Source organism: Aquarana catesbeiana, linkage group LG01 (assembly GCF_042186555.1).
Source record: "Aquarana catesbeiana isolate 2022-GZ linkage group LG01, ASM4218655v1, whole genome shotgun sequence".
NCBI lineage: Eukaryota > Metazoa > Chordata > Amphibia > Anura > Ranidae > Aquarana > Aquarana catesbeiana.
The window spans coordinates 503,665,462-503,692,213 of NC_133324.1; the positions used below are offsets into that span (position 1 = coordinate 503,665,462).

Below are 26,752 nucleotides of genomic sequence, written 5' to 3' on the forward strand. Positions count from 1 at the left end.
GATAAGGTGTGGGGTGGTTGGATTAATGACAATTCTATGGCTTCAGATTTATTAAGGCTGCTTTCACACTGAGGCGCTTTACAGGCGCTAAAAATAGCGCCTGTAAAGAACCTCTCCTGTCACTCCAGTGTGAAAGCCGAGTGCTTTCACACTGGAGCGGTGCGCTGGCAGGACGCCAAAAAAAGTCCTGCAGGCTGCATCTTTGCAGCACTGTAGGAGCAGTGTATACACCGCTCCTAAAACTCCCCTGCCCATTGAAATCAATGGGGCAGCGCCGCCGGCATAGCGTCGCTGCAGAGGCCCTTTCTCAGCGGTTTTAACCCCTTTTCAGCTGCTAGCGGGGGTTAAAAGCACCCCGCTAGCGGCTGAAAACCTCCACAAAAATTACGGTAAAACGCTGCTAAAAATGGCGGCACTTTACCATCCAGTGTGAGAGTAGCCTAATTGATTATAGGTTAACACATGTTGTGGGCTGGGCCTTGATGAACACCTGGTAAAAGCACTATTGGTATTTTTGGGGTGTAAAGATTTGAAACCTTATGTGCTTGAATATGTACTTTATGTTCACTCCGTTAGATGAAACCGGTCACGTATTATTGTATGGGAGCTGCATTGTTCACTGTTGTTGACACTTTGTTGTTCTGAATGTTGAATTTTTATACGTTTGTAACTTTTATTATAGACAGTTAAATTTAAAATAATAAAAAAAACATGTGTTACGTATTGATCCTTTAAAAAAAAAAGACAAAAAACGAAATTGTCAGTTAGTATTTTTGTATGTATGCTCACAAATACACAAAAATGCCACCCTTTTCTGCTCGTGTGCATGCTCGCAAATACGCACAAATATGGCAGTGATATATAGCCCATCTTCACGTTTTTTCTGCCAGGGATGTCTGATGCTCATACATCATTACAGTGTGCAAGAGGCTTTTAGCTGGCCATAGACTGTCACAACGGTTAAGTGATTGGAAAGCTCCCTTAGTATGCATCAGGAGCTTTCTGGTACCTACCTGTGATTGTGTTGGGAGCATGCAGAGCCCTGCTCCCAGTACAGAAATATGTTCCCATAGGGCTGCATGTATGTGGCCTCTCTGCGTTAAAGCCCACCTGCTGAGAGGCCGCATATGTGAACCATTGGTGGGAAGAGGTTAATTAACAGACTTCTCAAGCCACACAAATGGGGTGAATGAATGTAAGATGGAAAATATTCCATTTTTGTTTTTGGGTTTAGATGCACTTTAGATCTTCTTTTACTTTTGAACAGAGTGAAAGGGTTTTTTTTTTTTTTTTTTTATCCCTTTCTCAGGTTTTTATTGTTGTAATGTGGTGTGTGTGTGAACCCATTGGACAGATTTTCCCCAATTCCTTTTGGTATAGACGGTTATATGTTTTGTTGCAGTCTGTGTCCTCTCCTACAAAATGTTACCTATTTATCAGTGAAATGTTAGAACCCCTGACAGGTTACTATTGCTATCTGTTCTGATAGTCATTTCCCTGACAGGAAGTCAGGTGAAATAATAGGAACTAGGGCTGGGGAAAAAAATTGGTTTGAATCTTGAATCGAGTAGAGAGTTCAAATCGATTCAAATTTTCAGCAAATCGATTTTTTTAGATTTTCTTTTTCACCAGGACTGGCGCTGACACCGTGCCGGTCCTGAGGAGCTGCGGGCAGGAGTCTTTAGGTGAGGCCGCGGCTTCGCGGACTAGGCCGAAGCCGCGGCTTGCTTAAAAACTCCTGCCCACAGCTCCTGGGGACCGGCGCGGTGTCCATCAAAAAAAAAAAAAAAAACTTGTTTCGAATCGTGAATCGAGTTATTTTAAAAAAAAAATTGCAGATTTTTTTTTTTTTTTTTTTGGAGAAAATCACCCAGCTCTAATAGGAACATAATGTTGCTCTTCTCAAATTTATGCAAAACCATTTTGGCAGAAGTTGGAATTTTGCTGTACTGCTCCTAAAAATACTGTTTGCCTGATTTCACACCTCCTTTGTGGTGCAGTCCAGTGTTCATTCAGAATGGAGCCCTAGCCCACAAATACAGTAGGGGCTGATAGACCTGCTGTGTATTGCAAGAAAACCAGGACCAGCAACTCATTTTTCACTCATGAATGCAGTGTACCACAACACTGAGGTGTGAGGAGGTCCTGTTACATTAGGCTGCTAAGCCAATGAGTGATATTAGAATTTTTGATCTGTATGTTTGGTATCAGTAACTCTGTATTTTAAAGGAATGGATGAGTTTTCCTGTCGATCAGCTTATGTTTTCTGAAGGGGAATTCAACAATGGCAAGGTACTTACCGGTATTTATCTCAATATTGATTGTCTGTATTTTCTATAATCTAGGTATTAAATAACATACACCTTCTAGAGGAATGCAGGATAAACATTCAAAAATATACAGAAGATACAATGCTTCTCATTGCATACCTGAATAATATAATACATATCCATTTGGTGCTTAGTAGTTTGTACAGCACTAAAGTTTATTGTGACACTAATTACCAGCGATAAGGTAGCAGCAATAATACTGACATCATAGTTTGTGACTCATTCTACTCAACAGCTTTGCAAATATAGGTGAGGAAGGGAAAAGAAGTATTAAAAATGTACCCAAACCACAAGGACAGCTAGGATTGTTGGTAGCATATTTTGCTGCACTTCATGCACAGTCATTTAGAAAAGTCCTTTCTTTGTGCTGTTTATAGTCTTTTTGTCTGTACAGCTGTAGACACATGCACAAGAGCGAATTTAAGAAGAACCCTGTTCATTTATAAAGTTTTATGTATAGTGCAAAGCTGAAAAAAACTGCAGTTTATGCTCCATCCTGACTACAAAATATACTGTGTATATACTGCTTTACAGTGCTGGGTCCTAGGTTGAAATGCAACCATTGAGACTCATTTGTGTTTAATGTTTCCTACACAGCCCAAAAATGCAGAAATGCATTTGAGTTGAATTTTAAGTTGTGTGTTGTTTTTTTTTTTTTAAACTTTTATTTATGTATAGCAATGCAACATCCTAGAGCTCTCTGCCTGCCACGGGATATCTTTGGTTGGCCGGCTTCAGGTTATCGATCGCCGGTCATTTCCATTGGCTGGTCCGAGATGACGTCCCTCCTTTATAGATGAGATTGGTCATCTTGGCATTGCTGAACTTGTACAATGAACTGCACAGGGGTGGACAGGCAGGTAAGTAACTTTTAATGCAAAAGAGGCATAGCATGTCTCCTCTGCATTAAAAGTCCTGCATGTTCTGCCATTATTTTATTTTTTACATAAAGTTCCACTTTAAGTTTGCAGAAGTGTCAGACTAGGTATACTGAATGAATGAATGAATGATTTGTAAAGCGCTGCAAATGCGAACTGAATCGCCTCAAGCCGCTAGATGCATTCTCTGTTAGCTTTTTAGACTGCACTCAAGGAGTTAGATCTGTGCCTTACAGAACAACTTGCACTAAAGCTACAGTTGTTTTTAAGTAAGAGAAACAAATTTAAGCCCAACATCATTCAAAATTTTTTTAGCAGTTACAAAATGTTTTATTTTGGAAAAAATGGTTTTAAAATGACCATTAGGCTTCATTTACACGGGACGTTTTTACAACCTCTCCTGAACGATTTAACGTGACAGATGGTAACCCACGTTTAAAACGTCTGTTTTGTCGCGTTTACATGCGGTGTTTTTCCACGTTTACGTTTAAAAGAAAACATTTTTTTTCAAAATAGCCAAAAATGAAAAATGAACGAACTGAACGAAATGTGGCTAAACTCTCCTAGATTGTAAGCTCTAACGAGCAGGGCCCTCTGATTCCTCCTGTATTGAATTGTATTGTACTTGTACTGTCTGCCCTAATGTTGTAAAGCGCTGCGTAAACTGTTGGCGCTATATAAATCCTGTATAATAATAATAATAATAATAAACGCGAGTTACTGCGTTTAGCTGCGTTTAGAAGCATTTGGCACTTGAAATGCCTCTAAACTCAGCTTCTGAACCCATTTTTTTGCATTCCAAAAAAAAGCCTCTAAACTCAATTGCCTAGAAATGACTGTAAACGACCCTGTGTACATCTACTGATAATATAACAGAGGAAAGTTCAGGAGCAGTTGAAAAAAATGCCCAACTGCTCCTAAATGTCCATTTAGCAGCAGCAACGTACATGAAGCCTTATAAGCACCCGTGTCAATGTTACTTGGTTCGTCCCCTGTAACTGAAAGTTATTCTGAACAGCTTGACCTGTAAGGCCTCATGCACATGAGACGCCGGTGCAAACTCTGCTGAACACATGTTTTTAAAAGCTGAAACCGGCGTTTAGAAACGCCCGTTTTGCCGTGTTTGCATGCCGCGTTTTACCGCGTTTGCGTCTAGAAGCGTCAGCAGAGCAGAGAATGACATTTTGCGACCCAACTTTGGGGCCCCATATCTCAGGTCCACGCGGTGCTAGGATCCCCAAATTTGGTGTGCTAACACAGTGGAACTAATGCTACAACATGTCCAAATTGGGGTTCCTAGCACCAAGTAGCCCAGAGATATGGGGCCCCAAAATTTCAAACACTTTTCTACAGCAGAGAATGACATTTTGTGACCCGACTTTGGGGCCCCATATCTCGGGGCCACTTAGTTTAGGGGCCCCAAAGTCGGGTCGTAAAATGTTCCTTTAAAAACACTTATAAACGCAAACGCGGCTAAACGCAGTCCCGGCGTTTAGCCGCATTTGGCATCTGAAACGTGGAAAACTTTTTTGCGTCTGAACCCATTTTTTTGCTTCTGGAAAAACGAGGTTAAACGCAACAGCCTAAAAATGCCAAAAAACGTGACTGTGTACATGGACACATAGGTTAACATTGAATGGGTTCAGGGGCAGTTGAAAAAAGTGTCCAACTGCCTCTGAATGCGCGTTTAACAGCGTCTCGTGTGCATGAGGCCTAAAAGTGGTTCTAAAGGCAGGTTTTTTTACCTTACTGCATCCATGCATTAAAGTGATTGTAAAGGCAGAAGGTTTTTTATCTTCATGCATTCTATAATACCTGAGCCCCATCTCAATCGAGCGATATTGCAGGAGAGACTCTGTTGTCCAGGACTCTCCCTCCTGATTGGCTCCCGCTGCTGTCAAAGTCAGTGAGCCATTCAGAGGAGAGAGGGGGCAGGGCCGCGCCATGGTTCTTTGAATGGTGCCCCCATAACAAGCTGCTTGCTGTGGAGGCCCTCAGCAGGAGGGAGGGGGCAGGAGCACCAAAGAGGGACCTGAGAAGAGGAGGATCTGGGCTGCTCTGTGCAAATCCACTGCACAGAGCAGATGAGTATAACATAGTTACATAGTCAGATTGAAAAAAGACACAAGTCCATCCAGTTCAACCAACCATAAAAAAAAAAAAAAAAAATACAATCCCATGTACACAATCCTATGCCCACAATTGATCCAGAGGAAGGCGAAAAAAAAACCTCCAGCAAAGCATTATTCAATTTGCTATAGCAGGGGAAAAAATTCCTTCCTGATCCCCCGAGAGACAAACGGTTTTTCCCTGGATCAATAACATGTTTGCTATTTTTAAATGAAAAGAAATAAGACTTTAGTATCACCTTAAGTTGACCTTCTATGACCAGCCCCCTCTGTATACTTAACTGAACCCAATCTCGATCCAGTGCTGCTCCCACTCTCCCTCCTCACAGGACTCAGATGCAGCAGTGGGAAACATTGGCTCCTGCTTCTGTCAATCACAGCCTGTGAGGAGATTATGGGGAGGGGTGGGTCCAAGTCACACTGTATATGTCAAATAGATACACACAATGCGGCATTGGATCGAGCCGGCACAAGTATCCCCATAGCAAAGAGTGCCAGTAGGGGGATCTGAGAAGAGGAGGATCGGGGCTGCTCGGTGCAAAACCAGAGTAGGTATGTTATTTAACCACTTCCCGCCCGGCCTATAGCAGATTGACGGCCAGGAAGTGGTTGTTATCCTGAATGGGTGTCATATGACGTCCAGCAGGATAACATGCCAACGTGCAGCGTGTCAGTCTGACATGCCGTGTGTCCGATTTGTGGTAAGAAGCCTCTGACAGAGCTGACAATCACAGCTGATCATCGCGTGAACCAGGAAGTGCCGGTAAACGGCATTCCTCGGTTCGTGCTGACAGGGAGAGCCAATCGGCGGCTCTCACTATTGGAGGGGGGTCTGTGCTGATAATCGGCACATTGATTATCAGCACAGCCCCATCAAAAGGTGCCCATCAGCTGCAAGTCAGTGCTCCATCAGAAACAGCTGTAGGTGCCCACCACAGTGCCAATCGGTGCCTTACAATAACACCTGTCAGAACCTCATCAGTGCTGCCCATCACAGCTGCCTGTCAGTGCCCATCACGGCCGCCTGTTAATGCCGCCTATCAGTGCCCATCAATTCTACATATCAGTACTCATCAGTGAAGGAGACAACATTTTATAACCGAAACGAAGAAAAACTTTTTTTTTTTTTTTTTTCAAAAATGTTGGTCTTTTTTCGTTAAAGTGGATGTAAACCCAATGTCATCCTTTCTAAACTACTGCCATAGGGGTTATCTATAAGGATATACATGCCTCCTGCATGTATCTTTACCTGTCAAATGTCTCCCCTCTGTCTGTTATTAGACCCGAAAAACTGCAGATTCTGTGGGTGGGTCTGTTGTCTGGAGCTCGGTGGGTGGAGTCGTGATGTCAGTAGACTCCCCGCCCACCTCTACACTCCCCTTGTCAATATGCATTTTCTCCTGTGTATTTCTTACACTGAACTTCTGCTATGATCTCTAACATCCAGTGAAAAGACAGGAAAGTAACCACATGACGCCAAATCATGCTGAGGTGTGGAACAGCCAATCCTTGCAGAGCTGCTGAAGAAAGGAGTGATGGAGGGAATTAAAAAATCATGCCTGTGTCTTAGGCTGTTACTCATAGCAAGGGGGAGTATTTGACAAAGTTTTTGTCAGTTTGTCAAGACTTCTCTCACTGAACAATAAAAGAGGATTGCTCAGAGATGGATTAACTCTGTGTGGCAAGACTGGGCTCAAATGATAGGAAATCTTATACTCTACAGTATTTTATTATATATATATATATATATATATATATATATATATATATATATATATATATATATATATAAAATAAATACATTTCGGGTTTACATCCATTTTAAGCAAAGAATAAAAACCCCAGTGGTGATCAAATACCACCAAAAGAAAGCTATTTGTGGGAAGAAAATGATAAAATTTTAGTTTGGGTACAGTGTTGCGTGACAGCGCAATTGTCATTCCAGGTGCGACAGCACTGAAAGCTGAAAATTGTCCTGGGCAGGAAGGGGCGAAAATGCCTGGTATTGAAGTTAAAAAAGGAAAATAAATGGCATGTTTACAATCATTTTAAAGTGGAAAAAAAGACTGACTGTTACCAGGAGGGGAGGGGTGTCTGTGGTTCTACAGCTTTCGAGAAGAAATTTATTTTTTTATGCCAAATCTTGATTGATTCCAATGCATCCATGTTTGTGCAAGAAATGAGTACTCTAGTGTAAAATTGGGACATTTATGTGCAAGTGACTGTTATGAAATTTTAATAAGCAACAAAGTAATTTATTTATTACCTGGCAGCTGTGAAGGATCTGCACCCTATATATGCAAGTTTGTTTTGTTGATATCTTTAGCTCTTAGTGATTGAATAGGTTCCCTATTTTCAGTCTTGCATTTGTCTCCACACACAGGTCAAATCGGGACTGTCAGATTGACCAGCATCACCGAAACCAATGTCAGTACTGCCGACTGAAGAAGTGCTTCCGTGTGGGCATGAGGAAAGAAGGTACAGTACACATGTCCATGAGACAAGAAAATTGGGAAGTTTTATCTATATTGGGTCTTCATTATTAAAAAAAAATTAAATTCCGTACCCATAGCAATCAGAAATAATTCAGCTGCCATTTTCTAGTGTAGATAGAAAGGAAACATTGGGTTCTTTAGGACATTTAAAGGCTTTAGTATGAAGGTTTTGCCAACAATTTTTCTCCAGTCATCTTCCAGGACGGCATAACCTGAGAGATGACTGGTCCACCTGACAGGAAACACAATCAACATACAAGGTTAAAAGGCCCCTCCCTTCCCCCTGCACCTCAGTTCTTGATTGTGTTTCCCGGCAGCGAAACGTTTGTTGTTTTTTCTCAGACCTGAAGCTAGGAGCGGATGGTCCCCCCCTGAGGGCTGGACGCCAAAGCCGGGGAGGGTGGCGGGTCCAGCCATGGCCCTGTCCTTCTCAGGGGGTCCCCCCAATGGCCGGGGGAGAGAGTCTTCCCCGGCAAGGAGTCTCCCGGGTACAGAGGGGTAGCCCGGAACTCCTGTGAGCACATACCTCATGCTTTTTCCTTCCACCCAGTCAGGTACGGAGGTGATGAAGGAACTGGAGCTCAGGCTGGTGTCTAGGCCACAGAGGGGGTAGAGGACGCCAGCCAGGTCGGTGCCTTGTAGGGCTGGTGGAGGTCCTGGACTTCATAGGGAATGCTGAAGCTCCTGTGTTTGGAGCAGGCTTCCCAGGGTGGAGTAAGATGGCGGCATTTCCGGTTCCGGGCGCTGTAACTTCCGACTTCCGGTCTATGCCAAAATGGTGGATTCAGACACTAGAGGCCAAAATCCTCCCTCAGACAGTGGCTCTCCAACAAAATGGCGCCGATCATCGGTGTATAGGAGAAGACACTCAGCGCTCCAAGGAAAAGCAGGAGGCCTCACGATACTCCTCTCTTGAGGTCGGAAAACCTCACAAAGCAGCAGATATGGATGGAGAGGAGGTAACAGCTGCAACCTTAGCCCAGGAAGAGGCCAGTGGTGGTGAGTCCTCTTCCGTTTTTCTGTGGTGAAGTAAGAGGGGTCTTACCTACACCATAGGGGGGGAGTGAGAGAGAGAGAGAGACACAGAAAGTCTTAGTAAACTGGTTAAAGTTTGGACTTTGTCTTTTTTGTCTCCCTAGATCCTGGCAGCTCTGCTCAAGGGGCTCACAAGATGAAGGGCAAAAATCCCCCCCCTCCCAGGTCAAAAAGATGTGGGAATTGTAATGATAAGCTCCCACAGGACCATGGGAAACCTTTTTGCTATAGGTGCATACAAAAACTGTCTAGTAAGGAAACCTCACAGGTTATGAGGGACTTCCTTGCGGTACAGTCGGAGATGCTTTCTACCCTCCAGTCTATTAAGACTGCTATAGCACCTAAAGCGGAGGATAGAGAAATCCTGTCCTCTAGAGAAGGCACTTCCTCTCAGGGAGGTTTTTCAGACAGGGGTCAGAAAACCTTGCAAGGACCCCCTTCCTCTGTCACTTCAGGAGTTGAGGAGTTTGAGGACCCAGAGGAGGACTCATTAGAGGAAGGTGTAGACACAGACGCTGACAGCCAGGATAGTGACAGTCCTAGAGCTAGTAGCCACCTCTTTCCTGTGGAAGACATGGGGCAGTTACTTAGGGCGATCTATGCCTCTGAGGATATCCCAGAACCTCTGGTTCAGGCGTCGGCCCGGGACAAGATGTACAGGGGTTTGGGAAAGCCTCAGTCCAGGGTGTTCCCAGTTCATCAGGCTCTAAAGGAGGTGATTTTGAGAGAGTGGAAAGACCCGGAAAGAAAGGTTCTTAGACTCAAAACTTGGAAGAGAAGGTTTCCTTTTGGGGAGGAAGAAGAGCAGAAATTCTTTAAAACCCCTAAGTTGGACGCAGCCCTGTCGCAGGTTTCTAAAAAATCTGACTTGTCTTTTGAGGATTCGGGGAACCTAAAAGACCAAATGGACAGAAGGGCGGAGGCGCTTTTGCGCAGAGCATGGGATTCCAATGCGGCTGCCATGGCTCCTGCTTTGGCATCAGCATGCGTGGCAAGAAACGTGGACGCATGGTTAGGCAGACTTTCTAACCATGTTTCTAAAGGCAGTGATTCCAAAGAAATCACAGACTCCTTAGAAATAATAGGTAAGGCTGTGGCATATTTGGCAGATGCGGCTGTGGAGTCTGTCAGGAACACAGCCAAATCTGCGGCCCTCCTTAACTCCGCAAGAAGGGCAGTCTGGGTCAAATCATGGGAAGGGGACCATATGTCTAGATCAAGGCTATGTGGTTTGCCCTTTGAAGGTTCACAACTCTTTGGACCTGGCCTGGATCAGGTGCTGTCAAGGTCAGCAGAAAAGGGAAAAAAGTTCCCGGTCAAAGCTAAAGGAGCAAGGGGCAGGAAGTTTTTTCGTCCCTCCGTTAACCAGGGTCAATTCAAAGGAAAAAAGGATGCGAATAGGAGGTGGGGAAAGGGAAAGAGCGCACAAAAAGGTAGTCTGCTCTTTTCTGGACCTAAAGACGCCACCAAGCAGTCTAAGTGACGCCAGCATCAGGGTAGGGGGGAGATTGTCCCACTTTGTCCCTCAGTGGAAGAGAATCTCCGAAAGCCCCTATATCTTGCAGATTGTAACAGAGGGATATCGTTTGGAGTTTCTGTCCCCTCCCCCTCAAAACTTTTTTCTGACCCGTCTCCCCAAGGAAACTTCAAAAGCTGCAGGGCTGTTGGACAGCTTGCAGGGATTGGTGTTCCAGGAGGTGATCATCCCCGTTCCACCGGAAGAGCTTTACCAAGGGTTTTATTCCCATGTATTTGTCGTTCAAAAACCGTCAGGGAAATTTCGCCTGATATTAAATCTCAGGAAGTTGAACAGGTTTTTGCGACAAAAGAGCTTCCGGATGGAGAGTATATACACGGTGCGCAGGCACCTATTAAGATGTGCGTTCTTAGCCACGATAGATCTAAGGGATGCTTACCTTCATATCCCGATCACCAGGGAACACCAGTCCCTGCTGAGATTCGCAGTCCTTACGAGCGAAGGGATTCAGCATTGGCAATTCCGAGCTCTTCCCTTTGGATTAGCTGCAAGCCCAAGGATCTTCACAAAGGTCCTGGCAGAGGTTGTAGCTTACCTACACCTACAGGGGGTGTCCCTTATACCCTACCTAGACGACCTTTTGGTATACGGGCAATCCCTAGAGCAGGTGGAGATAGACGTAGGCAGAGTGATTTTCACTCTGGAGTCCTTGGGCTGGATAGTAAACCGAGAGAAATCTTCTCTGGCACCGTCCCAAATAAAAGTGTTCCTGGGATATCTGGTGGATACAGAGGTTCAGAAACTGTTTCTTCCAGAGGAAAAACGATTAAAGGTGGTTACAGCAGTATCCTCTTTAAAAGAAACCAGGGAGTGCTCTCGCAGGCATATCATGAGGGTCCTAGGTCTAATGACCTCGTGTATTCCAGCGGTTCCTTGGGCTCAGCTCCACTCCAGGGAGCTGCAGTTCTTCCTTTTGTCCTCCTGGGACAAAAGGAGAGAGTCATTGGATGCAAGGGTGTCTATTCCAACAAGAGTAAGGACCTCCCTAGATTGGTGGCTGGATCAGGACAAGCTCAGGGTGGGCTTACCCTGGGACCAGTGGAATCCCACAAGAATCACTACCGATGCAAGCGCTTGGGGTTGGGGCGCTCACCTGGGGGACATCCAGGCACAGGGGGCCTGGACGCCTTCTCAGGCAGGGGCATCCTCCAACCACAGAGAACTCTTGGCGGTGGGCCAGGCGTTGGTATCCTTTGGAGACAGGATTCAGGGCTTGGAGATCCAAGTCCTGTCAGACAATGTGACAACGGTCTCTTACCTGAATCGTCAGGGGGGCACCAGATCCAGGAAACTACTGAGTCTAGCCCTGAACATCCTAAACTGGGCCGAAGAGAATCTTCAGTCCATATCGGCGGTTCACATAAGAGGAACCGCCAATGTGGTAGCAGACTTCTTAAGCCGGCAACCCATCCTTCAAGGGGAATGGGAGTTAAATCAGGAGGTCTTTCTCCAGATAAGTCAGATGTTCGGGACTCCGGATATAGATCTTTTTGCCCACAGAGGGAACAAAAAAGTGGATCGTTTTTTCTCTCTCAACAGAGAAGGGGGATCCCAGGGAGTGGACGCTCTGTCTCAGGACTGGGACTTCCATCTAGCATACGCTTTCCCCCACTAGTCTTAATACCACGGGTCTTACAAAAATTGGCCCGCTCAGATTGCGGACTGATCCTTATAGCCCCATGGTGGCCAAAAAGGACCTGGTTTGCCACTCTGAAAAAGTGGTCAATTTCTCCTCCGCTCCGTCTTCCAATCAGACGAGATCTTCTCCTACAGGGGCCAGTCCTCCACCCCGACCCGGGATTCCTCAAACTGACGGCATGGTTCTTGAGGAGGAGATCCTTAGGGGTAAGGGGTGCTCTGATAGGGTAATTGAGACCCTCTTGGGCAGCAGGAAGCTGGTCACCAGGAGGATCTACTCCAAGGTGTGGAATTGCTTCTCACAGTGGTGCCGTGATAAGGAGGTGTCTTACCCTTCAGTACCAGTGGTACTGGAATTTTTGCAAGCAGGGGTGGATCAGGGGATTTCCCCGAACACCTTGAGAATACAGATAGCAGCGTTATCTGTATTTTTGGATCAGAGGCTCGCACTAGAACCTCTGATTAAGAGATTTCTTCTGGCAAGGGAGAGGGTAACCCCTGTCAGAATGAATGTATTTCCTCCATGGAATTTATCTCTGGTTTTGGAGGCACTGACGAAAGCGCCCTTCGAACCAGCGCAAGAGATTTCAGTTAAGTTTTTGACTCTTAAGTTAGCGTTTCTGTTGGCCATAACCACGGCCAGAAGGGTGAGCGACCTACAGGCCCTGTCAGTTAAGGAGCCTTTTCTGTTGATTCTGGAGGATAGAGTGGTTCTTAGACAGGACCCACTATATCTTCCCAAGGTCGCATCTAAGTTTAATAGATCTCAGGAGATCACTTTACCCTCCTTCTGTGATAATCCTAAAAATGAGAAGGAGAGGAAATTTAATTTATTAGATGTCAGGAAATGTTTATTGACATATCTAGATAGAGTAAAGGACTACAGAAAGTCGAATCTTTTAGTTTTATTTAGCGGCCCTAGAAAGGGAGGGCAGGCGTCTAAATCTACTGTGGCTAGATGGATTAGGCAGACAATAACATTGGCCTATGAGCAGACCGGTTCCCCAGTACCAGGAAACCTTAAGGCCCATTCAACAAGATCCTTGGCGGCCTCTTGGGCAGAGAGAGCTGGGGCCTCGATAGAACAGGTCTGTCGCACAGCCACTTGGGCGAAGCAGGATACCTTTTTGAAACACTATAGAGTGGAACTGCTGTCGCCCCAGGATCTGACATTTGGAAGGAAGGTGCTACAAGCGGTGGTCCCGCCCTGAGGTAGGCCTTGAACTCCTTGTCCATCCTCTCAGGTTATGCCGTCCTGGAAGATGACTGGAGAAAATTGACAGTTACTTACCGATAACTGTTTTTCTAGGATATCTTCCAGGACGGCAGGCCTACTTCCCACCCATGTTTTAATATAAGTACTACGGGAAGAGTTTCTCTCTGTCACCCGGATAACCTATTACTTTGGGAGAACTGAGGTGCAGGGGGGAAGGGAGGGGCCTTTTAACCTTGTATGTTGATTGTGTTTCCTGTCAGGTGGACCAGTCATCTCTCAGGTTATGCCGTCCTGGAAGATATCCTAGAAAAACAGTTATCGGTAAGTAACTGTCAATTTTCTTTTATAATTGACAATTTTTATTAGGTTTCAGCATATGCAATACAGTGGTTTAAAACATAAACAAAGGAGAATAAAGTAATAAAAGGGAAATAGTAGTCACAAACTGCTCTGGAGTGGGCATGCAGGTCTACGTATGACAAAATTAACACACAATCCACAGACATAGGTCAACAAGGAACAGCACTATGTAACAGGGAGAGGTAGCACTGAAGTAATTACAGTGCAGGCTTCTCTAACAAACAGACTATCAGTAGGGTCCGTGATTTATTTTTGCGTGGCCCGCTGTTCCAGAGAAGAAAAAGAAGAGGAGGAAGAGAAGAATAATAGAAAGAAGGAGCGAGAAGAAAAGGGGGGGGGGGTGAGAGGAGAGGGGTGAGGAAAGAAAAAGTATAAAAGTCCCAATCTGAAGGGTGCGCGTCTCCTGGGCTTCGAGCAATCGTATTGTACAGAATGGGGGGGGGGGGGTTTCTCATGAGATCATGGGGGGGTCTATTCTTTGATGCCATGGTTCCCATGTTGCTGTATGTTGGTCCACCCGGTCCGCTAGCCTAGCCGTCATGCACTCCATGACCTCCACATACTCAATTCTGGAATAAAGATCGGGTAGAGACGGAGGGTCTTGTTGTTTCCAGTAGAGGGCTACTAGACATCTGGCTGCTGTTAAAATTCGTGTGGCCAACTTTTTGGCTAGTGTAAAGTTTGGGGGGGGGGCGCCAGTAAAAAAAAAACTTAAGCAGGAGAGTGATATTTACCTCGAACAGCCAATGGAGCAGTCCCTGGACCAAATGTCAATAGGGCTGGAGGGATGGGCAGCTCCAGTAAATATGAAGTAGCGTGCCCCGGTCCTGGAGACACCTCCAGCAGCGATCCGAGGCCGATGGATATATAGCATGCAGGTGTGACGGAGTTGGGTACCAGTGGAAGAGTACCTTGTATGTGTTCTCTTTGTAAAGAGTACACATAGAACTCTTGGCCGCCCAAGACCATATGATGGCCCATTGTTCAAGGGTTAGCTCCTCTCCAAGTTGTTCCTCACATCTACGCATATAGCTGTTTCCCCCGAGACCCCACATCATAGGAGTTTAAAAGCTTACAGTGAGGCAAAAAAAATATTTAGTCAGCCACCAATTGTGCAAGTACTCCCACCCAAAAGATGAGAGAGGCCTGTAATTGTCATCATAGGTATACCTCAACTATGAGAGACAAAATGTGGAAACAAATCCAGACAATCACATTGTCTGATTTTTGAAAGAATTTATTTGCAAATTATGGTGGAAAATAAGTATTTGGTCACCTACAAACAAGCAAGATTTCTGGCTCTTACAGACCTGTATCTTCTTTAAGAGGCTCCTCTGTCCTCCACTCATTACCTGTATTAATGGCACCTGTTTGAACTTGTTATCAGTATAAAAGACACCTGTCCATAACCTCAAACAGTCACACTCCAAACTCCACTATGGTGAAGACCAAAGAGCTGTTGAAGGACACCAGAAACAAAATTGTAGACCTGCACCAGGCTGGGAAGACTGAATCTGCAATAGGCAAGCAGCTTGGTGTGAAGAAATCAACTGTGGGAGCAATCTCCCTCGATCTGGGGCTCCACTCAAGATCTCACCCTGTGGGGTCAAAATGATCACAAGAATGGTGAGCGAAAATCCCAGAACCACACGGGGGTACCTAGTGAATGACCTGCAGAGAGCTGGTACCAACGTAACAAAGGCTACCATCAGTAACACACTACGTCGCCAGGGACTCAGATCCTGCAGTGCCAGACGTGTCCCGCTGCTTAAGCCAGTACCCATCTGAGGTTTGCTAGAGAGCATTTTGATGATCCAGAAGAGGATTGGGAGAATGTCATATGGTCAGATGAAACCAAAGTAGAACTGTTTGGTAGAAACACAACTCGTCGTGTTTGGAGGAGAGAGAATGCTGAGTTGCAACCAAAGAACACCATACCTACTGTGAAGCATGGGGGTGGCAACATCGTGCTTTGGGGCTCTTTCTCTGCAAAGGGAATAGGGTGACTGATCCGTGTACATGAAATAATGAATGGGGCCATGTATCGTGAGATTTTGAGTGCAAACCTCCTCCCATCAGCAAGGGCATTGAAGATGAAACATGGCTCTGTCTTTCAGCATGACAGTGATCCCAAACACACCGCCCGGGCAATGAAGGAGTGGCTTCGTAAGAAGCATTTCAAGGTCCTGAAGTGGCCTAGCCAGTCTCCTGATCTCAACCCCATAGAAAACCTTTGGAGGGAGTTGAAAGTCCGTGTTGCCCAGCGACAGCCCCAAAACATCACTGCTCTAGAGGAGATCTGCATGGAGGAATGGGCCAACATACCAGCAACAGTGTGTGACAACCTTGTGAAGACTTACAGAAAACGTTTGACCTCGGTCATTGTCAACAAAGGATATATAACAAAGTATTGAGATGAACTTTTGATATTGACCAAATACTTATTTTCCACCATAATTTGCAAATAAATTCTTTCAAAGATCAAACAATGTGATTGTCTGGATTTGTTTCCACATTTTTACTCCTCATAGTTGAGGTATACCTATGATGACAATTACAGTCCTCTCTCATCTTTTTAAGTGGGAGAACTTGCACAATTGGTGGCTGACTAAATACTTTTTTGCCCCACTGTATATATGTCCGAAGTCAGCCCTTTCTATGTAGGGCTTGATAACATTAAGCATTCCAATGGGGATGGCTTAGAGAATTGGGGGATTGGGGTGATGGTGAGTGTGTAGTGCCTGATTTGGGGTTAACCAAAAAAGGCGATGTGGGGAGTTCGTGTTTTAGTTCTGAGTTCCTCAAAGGGCAACAAAATCCTAGAAACTGGGTTCACCAGATGTCCATATTGAAAGAGATTCCTTCTCAACCAGGGGGAAATCATCTGGGAGGTTAAGCTGTCGGGTAGTTTAGGGTTGTAAAGGAAAGCTATTACCAAGGAGGCCTCAGATTGTAGGAGTGTGTTGCGATTTAGTTGTCTCCAAACAGTGCGTAGGAGGTTCATGGTATGTAGTAGGGCGGTGGAGGGGACATCGGCATTCGTATTCCACAGTAAATTGTTTGGGTGGATGGGGGGCTAGCCATATTTTGTCTATTTGGGTCCAGCGATTTATAGGCCGGAATGGTAACCCAGGAAGCTATAGCCCTCAGTTGGGCCACATAATAGTAACGCTGGAGGTGCGGGAAGGCCAAACCCCCATCCTTTCAGGAGGCATACATTATGGAGCGGGCTATTCGGTGCTGTTTATAATTCCACGTAAAATTTAGGAGGTCATGCTGGAGTTTCCTAAGCTAGGCAGATGGGATGGGCACCGGGAGGGTCATAACGTGGTACAAGAGTTTAGGTAATATGTTCATCTTGACCAAGGGAATGCGTCCAAACCAAGACATTGGGTAATGTCTCCATTTGGTCAATAGGGATCGTATAGACGCAAACAAGGGTCTGAAGTTTGCATCGTATAGAGATTTGTATTGAGGAAAGAGGTATACCCTTAGATATTTGATGGCGTGGGAATTCCACATGTATGAAAAGTTTGTAGAGGGGGGGGGTTCTGATTTAGCTGGGTTAGCTGGACCCGTATTCCTCAAGGAGTTTATGAAGGCTGGGGAGGGTGATATGCGGGCGTATTAGGGTCAGAAGAACGTCATCCGCAAACAATGAGATTTTAAATTCGTGACCTCTAACCATTACGCCACTGATGTTGGGGTCCCGTCGGATCTGGGCCGCCAGGGGTTCGATACACAGGGCGAAAAGCAACGGGGAGAGCGGACATCCTTGCCTAGTTCCATTTGAGATGGAAAAGGAAGTAGATGCCACAAAGGGTGTTTTGATGGAGGCAGATGGAGTTGTGTATAGGTGCCCAATCGCCCTAAGGAACGCCCCCCGGAAGCCCAGATATTCGAGGGTGGAAAACATAAAAGGCCAGCTAAGCCTATCAAAGGCTTTCTCAGCATCTAAACTGAGCAACAGCACCTCGTCTTTTTGTCTATTAACCACTTGCTGACCGCTGTCAGCACATATACGTTGGCAGAATGGCACGGCTGGGCAAAGTAACGTACCTGTACGTTACTTTGAATTTCCCACCGTGCACGCGGCCTGCCGCGAGCTCCGTGACCGCCGGACCCGCGGACTCGATCGCCGCTGGGATACCCGCGATCGTGTCACGTAGCTAAAGAACGGGGAGATGCCGATGTAAACAGCATCTCCACATTCTGCCTAGTGAGAGGACACTGATCGTCTGCTCCCTGTCATCGGGAGCAGCGATCAGTGTCATGTCACTGCTAGCCCATCCCCCCCACAGTTACAATCACTGCCCAGGACACACTTAACCCCACCCCGCCCCCTAGTGGTTAACCTCTTCACTGCCAGTGACATTTTTACAGTAATCAATGCAATTTTATAGCATTGATCGCTGTATTAATGCCAATGGTCCAAAAAATGTGTCAAAATTGTCTGATGTGTCTCTGCAATAATGTCGCAGTCACGATAAAAAACGCTGATCGCCGCCATTACTAGTAAAAAAAAAAAAAAAATTATTAATAAAAATGCCATAAAACTATCCCCTATTTTGCAGACACTATAACTTTTGCACAAACCAATCAATAAACGCTTATTGCGATTTTTTTTTTTTTCCAAAAAATATGTCGAAGAATACGTATCGGCCTAAACTGAGGAAAAAAAAGTTTTATATATTTTTGGGGGATATTTATTATAGCATAAAGTAAAAAATAATGCGTTTTTTTTTCAAAATTGTCGCTATTTTTTTGTTTATAGCGCAAAAAATAAAAACCACAGAGGTGATCAAATACCACCAAAAGAAAGCTCTATTTGTTTGGGAGCCACGTCGCATGTCCGCGCAATTGTCAGTTAAAGCGACGCAGTGCCGAATCGCAAAAAGTGCTCTGGTCAGGAAGGGGGTAAATTCTTCCGGGGCTGAAGTGGTTAATGATATCAATTAAGTTGATGACTCTTCTGGTGTTGTCCCCAGCTTGGCGCCCTGGGACAAAGCCCACCTGGTCCTTATGGATCAGGGAGGGGAGGATCTCATTCATTCAGAGGGATAATAATTTTGTAAAAATTTTCAGGTCGAATTTAATAAAGCTATGGGTCTGTAATTCCCAGACAGTGTGTGGTCTTTATCAGGTTTCGGTATGAGCGTGAGGTGTGAGGTCTGCATGTCTTGTGGGATTCCATCTTTGCCCATGAATCCATTAAATAAATGGACCATATGTGGGAGCAGTGTGGGTAGCTCCTTGCTGGGATATTTTGATCCAACCGGCTGGATAATCTAGATCCAGTGGTCTCCCCAGTCCAGCCAGCGGGTGCGTGCAGATCGCAGCTACGTGCTAGGTCGGCTGCCACATAGCCTCAACAGACAGAGGCTGGCCCGCGAGTTAAATGTTTTGCAGGGTCGTATACGAACGGGTTCTGGTCCGAGTCGCACGGTCCCTTGGCCGACAGCCCCCCCCCTTCGGTGGCTAGGAGTTCTGTCTGGAGGGTCACCCGCACCATGGATTGGTAAGTACAGTCCCCCCTCTCCTCTTTTGTGCGGTTTGGGGTGGACATGAGTACCCTCCAGGGATGGTTGGACCTGCCTGCAGGATCCCTCCTCCCATCCTAAAGTCCCTTGGTTAAGCTGGGACTCCCCCTCCCCCCACGGATTGGTGGGAGTCCCAGGGCCAGGGGGACCCCTGGGGGTCTCCCCCGCCATTCCCTTTCTTAGGGGTGTGTACCTTGGCGGTATGGAGGGGGGTTCCAGTGCAGAGGGTACAGCGGAGAGCCCTAGGTGCATGCCCTACTGTGTGTGCAGTGTGAGGTAGTGTGTAGTTTGGGGGTCCCAGTGCTGAGATTGCAGCGGTGCAGAGTGCACAGCAGTGTCCCCTTAAATGTTCACCCAGCCTGGTGGAGTACAGTACCTTTTGGATGGGGGTCCCCTTGCAGAGGGTGCAGCGATGTTGAAGGTACAGAGAGGATCCTGGCAGCATGCTTTAGCATGTCAAACGACCGGCGGCCATGTTTGGAGGTCTGATGACATCATGGTGGCCATTTTCCCTTGGTTTGGCTAGTCTACAGCTGACAGCCATTTTTGTGTAGCCGATGACATCACGGCAGCCATTTTTTCTTAGTCTAAGGAGAAGCTGGAGACGGCTGCAGCCTTGTGTAGATGCCGGGGCTCCTCCCCTTCCCCTTCCTCTTCCTCCTTTCCTCCTCATTCCGGCACGGGATAGATTAAATAGATGCCGACCATGGGTGTTTGCTGGGTCTGAATTACGGCACTCCTCCGGCTGGGAGGGTAAGTCTTTAGGGGTCCTTGTGTATCTCCCTCTCTGCTGGTAGGTACCCTGGCCATTGGAGTGTCCCTTGGTGGTGCCAAAGATTCCTTTTGTACTACAGGGTCTTCTTTCCTATGGAGCCTCAGAGTCACATCTCACAAAGGTTTTTCCTCATCTGCTTTATTTTGATTGGTTGTTCCCATTCCGTATAGGTAAACCTAAGTCGCCCTTTGTGGTCCCCAAACTTTTCTCAGTACGCTACCCCTTTGAAGAATCACTTTTAGAAAAGTGGACTACCCCACCAGTGGTGGACCCTCCTGTTTCCAGCTTGAATAAAGCAACCATGAATCCAGTAGAGGATTTCCCGTCCTTTAAGGACCCGGTTGACAGGAAAGCAGAGGCTGTGGCACCCAGCATGTTTTACTATGAATGGGCCAAGCTTTTGCGCCAGGGTCTGGGTAGTGAGCAGGTTCCCGCTGCTTATGTTGACTTAGCGGACCAGTTGGTCAATGGGCTGCAGTATATTTGTGATGCAGCTCCTATGCTGTCCAAGCTTTCTGTTTCAGATGTGTTTTTAGATGTGTGCTGTGGCTTAAGAATTGATCGTCCGACCAAGCCTTTAAAAAAGCTCTAGTTGATCTGCCCTTTTCAAGACGACCGCCTGTTTGGGGCTACCCTGGTTGACATCATTAAGGGTGTCACAGGGGGGAAGAGTACCTTCCTGCCTCAATCTAGAAAAAGGAAGGAGCCTCGTCGCAGACGGGGCCTTCATGCTCAGCCCATAAGATATTCTTTCGGGCTCCCGGGACTGCAGATAAAGGAAAAAGATCTCTCAAGTCTTACCTGGGAAGTTCCAAGCAATCTTGGTCCGGTAAGCCTAGAGCAGGTTTCTCTGGATTCACTGACAAGACTCCTTCAGCATGAAGGTCTAACATCACAGATTGCTGCGGCGGGGAGACACCTTTGCTGGTTTCCAGATTCATGGACCTCCTTCATGAGCATCAAGGGGGTCCATGAATTGACCATTTTGAGGGTACCAAAGAAGGACAGAATTTGTCCACTTCGGGGGGGACCTGTGTTTGCTTGTGTGGGTATAATTCCTGTAAAGGTTGGGGTGACGTCCGAACTACCCAAGGTCACCTCTAGCCCAGTCCAGGAAATTGGGTTACCTGGGTCTGACTCTGGAGTGAATGCTGACCAGGTTAGTAGTTTTTATTCTCAAACGCCGGTCCCTTCAGCAGGTTTGGTTCAACAGGAAGTAACTGAGGCTCATGGCAATCTTGTTCCTCTGGTAGACACCGCAGTCGTCCCAGTGCCACTGCAGGGCCAACACCTTCCTTTTCTGCGGTGCTTGGAAAGGACCGAGGGTGAAAGTCTTCTGGTGGTCGTAAACGTCCCTTGGAAAAGAGAACCAGTTGTACCGAGGGCTGAGTTTCCATCCTGCTTTACAGTAACTGGTTTTAATAGCCTAGCCATTGAAAGCCAGGTACTGAGAGCTAGAGGTCTGTCCGGATCAGTGATTCCTTCTATGGTGAAGTCGACTTCCTAGTCGATCCAATATACCATCGTAAGTGGAAAGCATACATTTCTTTGTGTGAGGCAATTGGCGTTCATCCTCGATCCTTTTCTGTGGCTCGGATCTTGGCTTTTCTTCAACAGGGCGTTGGGCAGAAGTTGGCTTTGAGCACCATCAAGGGCCAGGTGTCTGCCTTAGCAGTCTTCGTTCAGCGAACCCTAGCCACTCAGTCTTTAGTTCTTACCTTCATTTAAGGAGTCCGGCTTGTGGCTCCGCCTGTACGGTCTCTCTTGCCGCCATGGGATTTAAACTTGGTGCTATCGGTTCTCCAGAAACCTCCCTTATCTAAGTTATCCCAGAAGGTGGCATTCTTGTTCGCTATTACCTCGGCCTGCAGGGTTTCGGAGTTACCGGCATTATCCTGTCGTAATTCCTATTTAGTACTCCATAGGGTTAAAGTGGTTCTTTGTCCCTGCCCATAATTTCTGCCCAAGGTAGTCTCTGACTTCCATTTGAATGAGGATATTGTGTTGCCGTCCTTGTGTCCCAAGCCAGCTCATCTCAAGGAATTTTCTTTGCATACCTTGGATGCGGTTCGTGCGATTCGAGTGTGTTTGGCAGCCACTGAGTCCTTCCAGAGGTCAGACTCCCTTTTTTTGGTTACACAGGAACCAAGGAAAGGGCTGTCCGCTTCTTCTGCTACCATCTCCCCATGGATCAGACAGACTCTGACTCGGGCCTATTCTATTAAGGGTTGGGTTCCTCCTTTCCCTGTCACGGCGCATTCTACTCGGCCGCTTCTTGGGCCTTCCGTCATCAAGCGTCAATATCACAGGTTTGCAAGGCGGCCACTTGGTTGTCAGTGCATACCTTCACTAAATTCTATGAAGTAGATATTTTGGCATTTGTGGATCCTTCTTTTGGCCACAAGGTTTTGCAGGCTGCTGTTTAAAAGGGGGGGTTCCCTCTTGAGGGGTGTTTTTTTTCAGTTAAGGCTCCTGTGGTTAGGGCTCTTGTGGTTAGCCTTGGGTTAATTTGCCCACCCCTTATTTTTCTTTGGCACTGCTTTTGGACGTCCCAATGGTCAAGATTAAGGAGGCACTGTGTGCGTTGATGAACGAAAGAGAAAATGGGATTTTTGTACTTACCGTAAAATCCATTTCTCTGAGTTTGACAGACACAGCACCCACCCCTCTATGGAGTTTATGATACTTCTATTACTGCTGGCTACTAAACTGAATACCTAGAGCAGGGAGGGGGTTATATATTGACTGAGGACAGCCATGGGCGTAGCCAGGTGTATTTTTTTTTTGTTCTGCCTAGTCCTACTCCTGCAGAGGCGATATAACCCAATGGTCAAGATTAAGGGGGCACTGTGTCCGTCCGTTGATTAACTACTTTTACGGTGAGTACAAAAATCGAATTATTTTACAGTTCTGTCTCCTACATGTCAAGGACATGTAGTACTTTGTCCCATGCGCTTTCTAAAGCTGGGTACACATGGATAATTCAGCCAGTTCCTGTTGAACCAGACAAATTTCGCTCACATGACTCCGGCTCTCTCTCCTCCCCGGCTGATGTCAGCCGGGCAGAGGAGAGAGCCGTGGAGTCACATGAGCGCCGGGTGACGCTCTGATACAGGTACAGATCTGAAGCTTTTTTTTTTTTTTTTTTTTTAATAACACAGGGACATTTATTGTTATGTTACAATTTTACAGAGGATGGGGGGATTTTATTGTACTGAGGTAACAACCACTTTAAAGCCTAGTACCCACGGGCTGAATGTCGGGTGGCATCGGCCAGTTCAATAGAAACTGTCTGACATTCGGTCCATGTGTACTGCAGCCAATTGGACAGATGCCAGCCATTCAGCCAGCTTCTGTTGATGGAGCATGACAGAAAAAGGTCTGCCGATCAGCTCCTGATCAGGGCTCTCAGCCAATGGCCATACTAACATTGCATGGTTAATACAGCGGCTCCGTCTGAGCTGTCAGTCTTTTTTGTTCAGCCCTGCTGGGTTTAACGAGAAAAAACAACTAGTGTGTACTAGACTTAACCCTATTTATGAGGTCCATTGCGATCCGATAACCGCTATAGAGGCATCTGGTTCATAGCTGCTGGTTGTCTTGGCTATGAGCACTTTCCTTAGACAAACCGTGGCAAGAGGAATGCAGAGGTTGCTGATCACAAAGCAGTTGGGCATGTACTCTATGCCCAAGGGAGAAACCATGATCAGAGAGATTTAGTTCTAGATTATGGTAGAAAGAATTAGAACCTCTCTGTTCCCAATGTGAAAATTCACTTTTTTGTTTGACCTGGTGACCATTGTCACCAGGACAGTGGTGGAAAGAAAATTCAAAATTTTTAATTTGTCACCAGAACAAAAGTTGGGGAGATATTTCCCAGTTGTCTTTGGGACATATTTTAACCCTTCCCTATTATCCAAAAGATGCACATGCATGAACAGGGGTCCTACTCTTTAGAGTGATTTTTTTTTTTTTTTTTTTTTGCAGTCTTAGTATTTATTTGTAGAAGGGAGCATAGTTGTTACAAAAGCGTTTTTTTTTTTTTTTGCATAAAGATTTTGCTTTAACTTGCATTGATTTCAAGACTATTGCCTTTTATCTTGAAACTTGACTTTTTTTTTTTTCTTCTGGTTAAGTGAAGGGGTTAAGCTGTGACTATGGATAAACAGCCAGGGGCAGGGAGTGTGAGTAAAGGGCAGGTGACAACCAGCAACAGCATTTTTATCACATGACATATGACCTCCTTTCAGATAAAGGTCAGAGCTGTGAATCACATGTGATTATTTTGCATGTGTAGGAGAATAGTTGCCTGTAGAGAGGTTAAAGATAACCTGTGACCAAGTAGAATATTGCTTGCAACTTTCTTCATTCCTACTGGCACTCTTCCGTTTATACTTTTTTTTTTATATCTTCAGAGTTTAGAAAAGTTAAAACATTTTTATGCCTCCCGAATCACTTTTTTTTCCTATGTTTTTAGATGTCACTGGGTTAGCTGCATTTACATGCGTTTAGCAATGTTAAAAATTTCTAATCTGCCCCTTGACACACAGAATTATTTTTCTATAAATGCTCAGCAGGAAGAGTACCATTGAAAATTCATTACCTGCATTTGTGCGTTTGCAAATATTCTATAATTGCAGATTATATTTATAGAATAGATAAAAACTGTTTCTAAGTGTTGCATTTATTATAAAAAGTGGCTTTATTAGAGCTTACTTGGTTTGCTAATAGGTAGCATAAGGAAAACCCAGGATCAGTGCATTTTTGAATTGAGACTTTTGAAAAAGTTAAGTGTAATCATTTAGGAATTGGATTAAAGTGATGATAAACTTTTTTTTTTTAAGCTAAAAGAGCTGCCAATAACAGAACGTATCATAGTCTTGTTTTTACAATTTGAGCTTCCTTATACTATTTCCTTACCCAACCCCCCCCCCCCCCTCCAGGTTTGGGGGTTCCCCCTTTGTTTGCTGGGACCTATGTTGTCCCGCCAGAGTCTCCCAGTTCGTGTACGCTCCCATTTAGAATTCCCTTACCACCAGACATTTGCAGAGCGAGCGGTACACAGAGCCAAAGCCACTCCTCTTCTCCTCCACAACAGTAATTGACATTGGTTCCTGAGTCACTGTGGGTTTGGTTCCTTGTCCCTGTCTGGAACAGCTGCACATGAGTTTTTGTTCTAAATGGAAGTGTACACATGGTGGAGACTCTGTGGGACTCTATCAGTCCTGGCAGGCACAAGGGGCACATACCTAATTTCTGTCAGTGTGGCAAATGGGCGGTGTAAGCCGCCGCTGTGCCCCATCAAAAGCGCCCCCCCGTCTGCCCGGGACTTACCCTGTCTCGGGGCAGAAGGTGATGGCGGCGAGCGATGTCCTCGATGTCTTCTTCTCTCGTCCTCTCCTCCCATCCTCTCCTATGATTGGACGCCGTTATAGGCGTCCAATAACAGCGCCTGTCGTTTCAGCCAATCAGGTGACAGGTAACAGACCCGAGCACCTGATTGGCGGAGTGACGGTTCACACAACACAGCTGTGTGAACTGCGAGCGCCAAGTATGGCACTCGCTGTTTACATTTTTTTACGCCTATTAGAGCCTATGGCTCTAATCAGGTGCTTCAAAAACACCCCCCCGCCGCTGTAATTCAGTCGCCCGAAAAGGGGCTGGGTGCCTGAATAGGGGGTGGCAGCGGCAGCATTGGATAGATTCATGCAATGCATGAATCTATCTATTGGTGATAGAGGGGGTGTCTGGAGAGAGGGGGCGGTGCCTGTGCGCCCTTATGGATGCACCACCATTGATTGCAGTGCTGGGGACCCGAAGACTGGTGATAAACCAGCCTGGGTAAAGACAGCACTGGGTCCCTGGTGAGTGTCTAAGGTCAGCAGCTACAGTATTTGTAGCTGCTAACTTTTTTATTATCATTTTTTTTTTTTTTTTTTTTTTGTAACAATGGCTGTAGTCCCTCTTTAAGGTTTAAGTTAGACTTGGGTACAATGATTACAGGGTTAAAGATCTGGGTTAAATTCAGAGTTAGCGTTTTTTTTAAATTAAGTCCCCGTTCACACTGATCCGGCTTTGAAATCATGCGATTTCACTTGAAGTCGCACAATTTCAAAGCGGCAGGTCGGTGCATCTTGGCTGACATCTGTACGACTGATGCCTATTCAAGTGGAACCTGAAATTGCAAAAAAATGATCAGGAACCTTTTTCTCTCAAATTGGTGCAGCACCGCAAAGTTAGTCGCATCGATTTGAACGTCAATAGGTTGCAACGCGGTTTACCTGTCAAATCGCATGACAAGTCACACCGGCGTGAATAGGGGGCTAAGACAGGTTGATTTTCAGGGGGAAAAAAAAATTTGAGGTTTAAGTGTTGGAACTCTTCAAGTTATGGGTACATTTTATGGGTTAGGTTCAGCAAGTCTTAAATTTTGTTTGGGTCAGGTTAAAAACTAGGCATAGGTTAGAGGGATCCCCCCCCCCTTTTAAAGGATAAGTTCCACCTTTTCAAGAAAAAATAATAAATGCATTTTTGCAGGGGGAAAAAAATGTGCAGGTCCCTGGAAAACATTGGACCCGTGATCAGAGGATTAGGGGTGCAACGTTAGACTTCTGCAGACAAGCCCTGCTGCTTTCTTCCCATACCTTCATGTAGCCTGTCTGTTAAAAAGCTGCAGGGCTTGTGAATGAACTACAAAAGCACTAATCAGCGCCTTTGGAGTTCATTCAAAACTACAAGCTGTCAGCTGCAGTGGAAGACGGTAGTTGTAGTTCATTCATTCACAGGAAACTGAATGAAGGATGCGGCCATGGGGGCAGG

The 26,752-nt window shown here is 45.8% G+C and overlaps 1 protein-coding gene across 1 annotated transcript in view; it reads left to right on the forward strand.

Moving 5' to 3' along the window:
• The window catches only part of NR2F6 (nuclear receptor subfamily 2 group F member 6), a 67,453-nt gene that overhangs the window by 31,827 nt on the left and 8,874 nt on the right, over positions 1-26,752 (forward strand). Inside the window, exon 3 of the mRNA XM_073593133.1 lies at positions 7,721-7,815. Coding sequence (XP_073449234.1) covers positions 7,721-7,815 — 95 coding nt within the window. The remainder of the gene's footprint in view (positions 1-7,720; positions 7,816-26,752) is intronic.